General features: G+C 35.6%; 1 protein-coding gene across 1 annotated transcript; it reads left to right on the top strand.

Moving 5' to 3' along the window:
* The first annotated feature begins 3,991 nt into the window (after positions 1 to 3,991).
* On the top strand, positions 3,992 to 7,406 carry LOC120346060 (uncharacterized). The gene is made up of 4 exons (XM_039415699.2): positions 3,992 to 5,337; positions 5,976 to 6,047; positions 6,444 to 6,564; positions 6,678 to 7,406. The coding sequence occupies exons 1-4, from the start codon at positions 5,295 to 5,297 to the stop codon at positions 7,219 to 7,221; spliced, it is 780 nt and encodes a 259-aa protein (XP_039271633.2). The 5' UTR covers positions 3,992 to 5,294; the 3' UTR covers positions 7,222 to 7,406.
* The last annotated feature ends 1,483 nt before the right edge of the window (positions 7,407 to 8,889 follow it).

The following is an 8,889-nucleotide window of genomic DNA, read 5'->3' as shown; positions in this document are numbered from 1 at the left end:
AAAAACATTTATAATAAATTCAGGTCAGATGTAAAGCTCTTCTGTTACGTAAAATCGATTTACAAATGTAGTGTTATACTCATTACTTCACAATGGGAACATTTACTCGAACGACTTATAAACCACAAAGATGGACCCACAGAGGTAGCCTACATAGAACGATTCCAGGGGGGGGGGGGGGGGGAGGGTGCACAAATAAAGTGCCAATTACATTAAATGAATATATTTCGTTTAAAGTTGATGCACTTTTCATATGTAGTTGGATAAATTGAAATAAACGAAAAAGCACCTGTTAGATTAGCGCTTGAATTAGTGGTAAAATAGAACTCGATGCTTGTGAATAACAAGCAGTCACAAGGTTCTCACTGGAACTTCTGTTAGTGTTTTTTCCGTTAATTGTTGTTAGAGAATTAAAAACTTGAATTCATTTGCACCATGATTTGACTTACCGGTAACATATCATAACTACACCTAAGGGATTTGCTCGTGAAATCGAAATTAATATGCAAACTTAGTATCCGAACCAAACAAAATGAAAAGCTCAGTCTCGACAAGCAAGGGTCACAGGCTAACGTTTTGGCAGTCCGAAATTGAATATGGTAATAATAATGAGTAGGCTACACCTAAATTAAATAGTTTTACATGTGCTTGCTAGAAAAGCAGAAAAATTGAAGGTCGAATGAGATCACGAATAAAATGAGTGGTTAATCATTTCCTATTCAATAGATTCTTATTTCTTTTGGGTTATAGGTTGTTTTAGGTTCTATTTTATTCCTATTTTGACACCCACACCACGGAATAAGGCCGACTTAGGAATGAAAAATGTTTGACAGTTATGTTGCTATTTGTAACCTTCAATTGATAATTTATTAGTTCAAAATAAGTGTTTTTGCAAGATCTGATTTAAATCTTGTGGGTTTAATTTTGGAGATTTATATTCATAATTTTGCATTGCGCATGCATTAATACGCATGCATATATATAAATACTGACAGTTAATACGACCAAGGGCGTGTTTAGGCATGTCGCAGGCTTTTATCAACTACGAGAGAAGATTATGGCGAGAGTCTGCATATTTCCTATTAGTACAAATCGCATGTTCAAAACAAAATTGGTAATAAAATCCAGATTTCTAAAAAATAATTTGAAACTAAACAAAAACAAGTGTCGGTCGGTTAAAGGCTAATAAATAGTTGAAATCAAAACAAGATTAAATGTTATTGCGAGGGTGACATCACATTTGCACTAGTAAACTGCTCCCAGGACATTTGCACCTACACAACCTTGCACCCAACCTTGCACCCAACCTTGCAACCAACATTTGCACCCACGGACATTTCCACCCACATATTTTAACACCCACCTATAGATTGCACCGGCGGACATTTGCTTCCATGGAGATTTGCACCATGAAGATTTGCACCCATAGACATCTTCAGGCATATATATTTGCACCTATGAACATCTTTACGCGCGGATATTTGCACCCACAGACATCAGCACCCACCTGCATTTTCAACCATGGACATTTGCATCCATGCACATTCGCATCTATACGTATATTACCACCCACGCACGTTTTCCCCCCCGCGCATTTGCATCCACATACATTTGTACCCATGCACATTTGCATCCACGGACATTTGCACCGTGTTTATTTCTACACATATACGTTTGCACCTATCAACACATTCACCCGTGGATATTTGCACCTATATACATTTGCACCCACAGTCATGTTCGCTCGCGAATAACTGTTTTTCAGACAAACTTTAATTAGTAAGTATAATTATATATTGGAAATTGAGACAGATTTCAAATTTTAGGTAACCTGTATTCTTGGTTACGGCCGCTACGTATTTAGAGTCATTGCGAGTAATAATCAGTTCCTATATTTGTCGCTCATTTTCTTTCAACGAAATAACGCAACCGTAGTCGAATTCGCGGTGGTGTTGGTTAATGGTCAATGATAATGAAAACCGGTTATGGATAAATTCATCACGCCAGCGTTAAAAAAATTTGTTCGAAACAAGATGTTGTTCATTTGTCGTTTAATTAAACTTCCAACTATGCTAGCTAGCCATTAGTTTTATCCATTTTCTCGACACTCCACCCGAAATTCAATGTAATCCCTCCCATTCATTTCGGGATCAGTGACGGTTTAGAACCGGTCGCAATTATATTATCAATAACAATAGATACGATGAGGTTGAAAATCGAGACAAATATTACATAATCACAAGAATTTTAGTTTGAATTGGAGTTATGGTTCATTCAAGACATGGTTCTACTAATAGAAAAACAAAAAGGTCATCTTAGGACACCGGATAAGCACTGTGGCCGCTCGATAATAGCGTTTAAACATGGGAATAAACAGCGCCTCGGAGTGTAGATTATCAAGTAAATAGCCTGGCAGAATTGCCCCCGCGACATGTTCAAGAACAACAAGACAATAAAAGAAAAGTATGGTCTTGGTATTAAGAATAAATAAATCACTGCGTTGAATCTGTTGAATATTACTCAGCCCGAGGGATCAAAAGCATAATTTAATCTGGATGAAAATTTTGTTTAAAACAATTCAAAATTGGGATACGTATATTGAAACTGCTTTTTATCAATTATATTATATGTTATGTATATATCAATATTAGGGAATTGATGACCAGCTGATGATAAATGTATAAAGAATACGATTGTTTCTGTGTTTTGAAGCTGTACCTAGTCAAACGCATAGCTTTTTCCACGATCTAAAATAGAGAGGCATTTTCAATAACAAGTTCAAAATTCAGTGGTTCCCAGTCGCGGGACTTCGAGGAGTCTATGACCTTTGCATGCTAAATATGAAAAAATAACTAGACAAGTGAAACTACTTGCATTTCGATTAACTTATTTATTTATCGAACCACCTCAAATGAGGCTTATTCAGAAATGTGTCGAATAGTTTCTTATCAACAAAAAAGTATTTATTTTTCAACAAAATTGTATTTAGTCTGATTACACATATTTGCTTTGATAATCCAAAATTCAAATAAATATTTTCTGTTGCTCAATAATCAACAGATGGCTAACAGTGCTTCATACCTAGCTAGATATGAAAAGTAATTATAATTGCAGTTCTCCCAAACAGAAAAGCGAATTCCACAGACGTGTCGGCGTAAATGCGTGTGTGGTATGAATGTAAAATGGAATTTTAAGAATTCGTAGTGTTTGGTGTCAGACAGTTTAAAACAAACTATAGAGAAGATTACATCCACTTTATGTACATTTTATTGTTTCGTAACCAGAGTAATGAAGCATTGTGTCCCCAGGATCTTGGAAGAGTTTTGGCCTTCTGCTTACACATCTTATTCAAAGATGATTTCAAAGCCATCAAAATAACTTTATTTGTATCTTCCTTGCTATAACAATATGGATATTCTGTTTTATGAAAATTATATATACAGCAAAAAAAAACATGAAAGACTTGACGGAATCCAGATGTGGTTGGTAAAAGAGGAATCTCCTTTCCATTTTATTTACTTCCAGAAATTTACACATTCATCCTAAGAAAGCAAAATAAATGATTTATGAACTTTGTTTTGTAATGACTAGTGCGCCGCAACTTTTCCCTGATTTTTTAGACACTTACTGGGAATACTTGAGGTCCACCTTATTATCAGAGAAAAATCCAATTGACAAGTTTTTTGTAATTGTTTTTATCCTATTTTATATCATATTTAGGTTGGCAATAGCAACCGTACATGAATTGCAAATAATGTTCATGTAAGATTGAAAATAATTTTACCTCATACAGAAACGTTATTGTCTGGTTGGGATATTTTGCTGCAAAAAGTTACGTCATCATAACGCCCAGAAACTTTTGCAGGGCTGGGAATTTCCCAATGTTATTTTTGCGTTGTAATGAATTAAATGGCACATGTATATTTCCTCTGCGTTTGCTATATTAACAAAAGAAACACAAAAGTCAGACAAAATATTGGAATTTTCACTTGAGCGGAATATTTTATCTGATGCTTCGAAACTTTGGTATGCAAAACTAGAATGAAAGATTCTGTTAAAAATATTGCACCTATCAACTTGCGTTTTTTGTTTAATAAAAGCTCAAACTTTAAACAATATAATCAATTGGCCCTTGGGCGACAATACATCTGTGTTCATTACTTGATCAGAACGTGAGTGAATGTGAAAAAGGAAAGTTATCGGATTGTTTTCAGCAGTCTATTCTAGACCATTTTGGGATGCGGAGTGTGTTTGTTGTCAAATATAAATAGTAGCTCGGGGAACGAAATGTATTCTCGGATAAATCTAGATCAGTGGTCCTTCCGCAAGGATTTTATGGCAACTCAACCGCTAGTTTACCTAAATTACGCAAGATTAAGAAAATTTGTATTTTTTTATTCGTAATCAAACGTGTTGTCATCCATCGTTAAATTTTTTGTTTCCAGTAAGTGATTTGCTGGTGATGCTAATATCGAACAAAGTGCTGTCATATTATATAAGTTTAAACGCTCGACCCAAATGAGCGTTTGGTGGCTAGTAAAGTCGAACACTCACACTGCTTGTAAACTTGTTAATCGTTTGCCAATATATTATCACTGAATCTGTTGATAGCTGAAAAAGGTTCAGATTGAATGTTTTAGGAGAACCAACTGAACACACCGAATTATACGAGATACCGAAGAGGCAAAGCCTATAAAGGGGTCATTCCGTATGCTTCGGGCCCATGATTTTATTTTCATGCTTAGTTTTTCTTTGGAATTGTTGATGGAAAAACCTGTAATATTTTAAGATTCTTCTAAAATTAAATAACACGATGATGTAATATTCATAACTGCATTCGAGAATATTTGCCAAATAAAAATACGTTCCGTTGTTATTCCAGATTTTAAAGAATATTGCTGGCCACCTGATCCACTGTTTTACCATAACTCCCCGATTTCCCCGATGCCTGACCGAAGTCTTCATTGCCATTATATTGCATATCGTGGCATTATTGTCATTTTCAAAATTCGCTTAGGTTCCAGGAAATTTACTTCTAGAAATATTGAGTTGTGCAAAATAGGTTCCCCAAAAGAATTATTACGCGACCCATGGGTCACGCTGTCGGTGCGTAAACGTTGTATTCATATCGCGTGATTATACAAATTATTGCTTGTTTTGTCCTCTCCTGTATCTTGCCCTGGGTCCGAGAAGATATTTTTTCAGATAATAACTGTTCATCAGGGTAGAAAAGTTTGGAACCAATAATCTAGATAAAACACACAAAGAATTTCGGTCGATTGAAATAAGAGACAATGAAGATTATTGAAGTAATTGTTATCGTCCGTCTATTCGGAGGTGAGTTTGTGTACACATTTGCAGTTCTGTACTGATTTTTGTTTCATGGTTTGAGGGGAATTAATTTTGTTTTTAATCGTAATATATACAGTATTCAAGTTGATTTTGTTCAATTCAATAAGGTTTGTAATGATCCCAGTCATTAGGCACGAATCGATTCATATGGGGCGGCGGCATCACAATAATATAGCTTGGGCTCTCGATCTAGCATTATCTTGGTTTGTTGTTCTTTTGCACGACCTCTAGAAAATATAAAAATGATTCAACTCCATTCCAACTGACGGAATAGAATACAAGGTGAAAAAATGCTGGACTCAATTGACTTTTACTCAATTTTAAATACGCCACGCATCAGAAGGTGTTTGGTTTCGCTCATCGGTTATCATTGTAGAATTGTACACAGTAGACGAAATTCTACTGATCAATTTCGTTCAAGATTACTATCTAATAAATTAGTGACTCGTACTCTTCAACTTTGGCAAATCATGTCAAATGACAATCAATTTTCGTGAGAAAAGAAAAGATCTATTTAGATATTGTGTTCGATTGCAACTCTTCTGTCAATACTCTCGTTAACTATAAGCTCGGTGTCTTATTTTGAACAAACTTTTCTAAAAACCTAATGTACCTTTATTCAGTTGTCAGATGTCAAAACTTATTTACTGATCTATTTGACTGGACAAACAAATTTTCTAACGAAATCACGTCAGGTAAGATTTTTCTGTCATTTTTAGTTGATACGCTGTGGTATTTATTCAAGTAAGAGGAAGGTAGACACCACAGTCAAATATGGGCCGAACCACGCTTACTAAGTCAGGTCATTTCTGAGAATTGTTAGCCAACTCATTTTGTACCAGATACCTAAATTTAGATTGTAGACTGTAGAGGCTCATACATCGGTCGTGTTCTATCTATTGAAATTAACGGAGTAGTTTAGGGGGCGCGACACGCAATGGTGTTATAATAAAATGCCGGAATATATAACTGTATGGTATGCCCGTGACATAGCACGATGTGATTAGAAACTATTGCTGATGCGACTCGTGTCTTCAACGAAAGTACTGAACTTTATCACGATTAAATATTCAATACTTTTGTCTTTACAGGAAACAATAATCCTTTTATCAGTCACCTCTCCATCGAATTGATCATGATAATCATCGGTTCCCTTGTAGCGTTTGTGGTGACAGCAGTTGTGATAGGAGTCTATATTTGTAAAGAAATGAGGTACCTCTTTTTTATGAGATATTTTATACCCTTAATTTTTAAAGACTCCAGTTAAGCGCAGATGTTGTGAACTATTGTGTTTTTCTCTAACGGTAATCTTTAGATTTTTTCAGAAAACCAAGGCAACATGAAGATAGAGAAAGTTTCACAATGCGTTTCCGCAACAGGATGTTCGCACTTCGAACACCTCCTGTTCCCCCTCCAATGTATTCTGATACCGCCGAACCATCACATAATTCACTACCGATGGATTCCTACCAGTATGTCAATCCCATACAGCACCTGCACAGTAGACAGCATATGGAAAACATACCAGGCGGGAGTGGAATGAAGAGTGTTGACTCTGCAGAACCAAATTCCATTTACACAGAAACAGTGCGTTCTTCACCGACAATACGCCCGCGCCTACCAAGTCCCAGCAAAACGGTGAATACGAATATGGGGAACGATGTAAGACCGCCTATGTTGCCTCCCATGTATGATGACATCAGTGAACAAGGTCCTAAATCTATTCCAGGACAAAAAAATAACGGACCTGTAGCTTCCGATGAATATTGGGACTTTAACAACAGCGCTTCGAGTCAAATGACTAAAACGCATAGTGGAAACAATGTCGAACCCCTTACCCCAGCTATGTATGAAGACATAAGCAAATGAATTAGTGTCCCTGCAATGCAATAAATACAAACACAAATAAGCCGGCTAGCTCCAGTGAAATTCAGAACGTCAACACTACGGTGAATCCGAGACCAATGAAAGATTTGAGAGGCGTGACCAAAACAAGTCCAATTCAAGAACCCTCCCCCTTTATGCAGGATGACGATGGCTGATAAATTGTTGAGCTTCTTGTCGAATAGCGAATATGAAAGACGAATAAAATTTCATAAATTATGTAAAAAAATATTATTGCGTGTTTTCTTTTGTGTGATGAGGTAACCTTTTTAAATTTAGTTATTCACCAACTCCATATCATGGAGTGAAATCTCTTTCTGACGCAGCACCTATTTTATTGTAAGTTCAATATTTATAAACCATAATAAAGCGAGTTGGTTAAAAAAAAAAACAGTTCGACAGAAGAGGTCAAACAATTTGCAATGCACTAGTGAATATCATTATCGTTAGTTGAGACATTATGTTATTTTATATGAATTCTATTGTCTTTTATGAATATTGTAATATAATTGTATTTATATTAATATAAGTCGAAAGAAATATATAAAAATGCATTTATTACAGTTTACCAAGTTTGTATAAGTTCGAGTGGTGAGATTTGGAGAGTTAGCTTCGTGGAACAAGCCGTTCGGAGCATAAACAATTGCTCTAGGATAGCTAACTTAATGAACTTTTGAGCTTCGATATATTCCAGCCGAGTAGGATCTGCAAGTAGAGGTTATCTCTTATAAGTTGATTTAGGAAATTTTCCTGAATGTATTGTGGCTTACGATGGTTCCGGTCATGTAATGCATTTTATACACTGCAGTAATTCCCTTGTGTTGCGCCCACAATAAAGCGAGCCATGGCGTCTTGTTTACCGTCTGCAACATTTGTTTTTAAAAACCATATCTTGAAATATGGAGAATTATTGTAAAATGATGAATGTCTGCTCTATTCAAGAATTTTAAAACTCTGTAATATTAATTGTCAGATAATCGCAACAAAATTCATTGATCAATGGACACCCCTCATGGCCCAATTACGGGAATAGAACGATTTACTTCGGTGTTGTATATTTATTAAGTTTCTCGGTCAGCACGAGTATGAACGACTCCGCAAAAAATCTGTAGTAACAAAAGTTTTAGTTTAGCTACTCTACAGAACTTACTCTGTCACGGTTGGATCTTGATATTTTATTTCTGTATTTTGGGAAGGAACGCTAATGACAATCTTAATCAAATAGAAAAGCACGGCCTACCATAAGATTACAAATGCAGTGTGATGTGACCTAAAACATATCGAAGAATTCTGGAGCAAAGAGCCTACGACCAAAAGAGAACATATTTACATGTTTTGTCGAAGTAATGTTTCAAATTTAGATTATTACATAAAATATTATGCTGATACTAGCTACACGCAATTATACATGATCTGTAAATAATGGTCATGTGAGGCGGGAAAAGTTTTTTTGTCTTTCATTGTTTGCTGCAAAATACCAACATACGTACGATTTTGCAATCTTTGTATGGTAATTGTAACTATGGCTGGGATTTTCAGAAAATTTCCTAGCTGGCCAACAAACAAAATTGACCTATTAACCGCTTCCGGTTTTCAATGACTTGCACAAAATAACATCTTATAGTTTTTGTATAGTGTCACAAGGGAAAATTG

Source organism: Styela clava, chromosome 8 (genome assembly GCF_964204865.1).
Source record: "Styela clava chromosome 8, kaStyClav1.hap1.2, whole genome shotgun sequence".
NCBI lineage: Eukaryota > Metazoa > Chordata > Ascidiacea > Stolidobranchia > Styelidae > Styela > Styela clava.
This window is presented reverse-complemented; position numbering and strand designations above follow the sequence as displayed.

Coding starts and splice junctions, on each gene's coding strand:
- LOC120346060 (XM_039415699.2), top strand. CDS start 5,295: ATGAAGATTATTGAAGTAATTGTTATCGTCCGTCTATTCGGAG. Junction 5,338..5,975: donor TATCGTCCGTCTATTCGGAG/GTGAGTTTGTGT, acceptor ACCTTTATTCAG/TTGTCAGATGTCAAAACTTA. Junction 6,048..6,443: donor TTCTAACGAAATCACGTCAG/GTAAGATTTTTC, acceptor TTGTCTTTACAG/GAAACAATAATCCTTTTATC.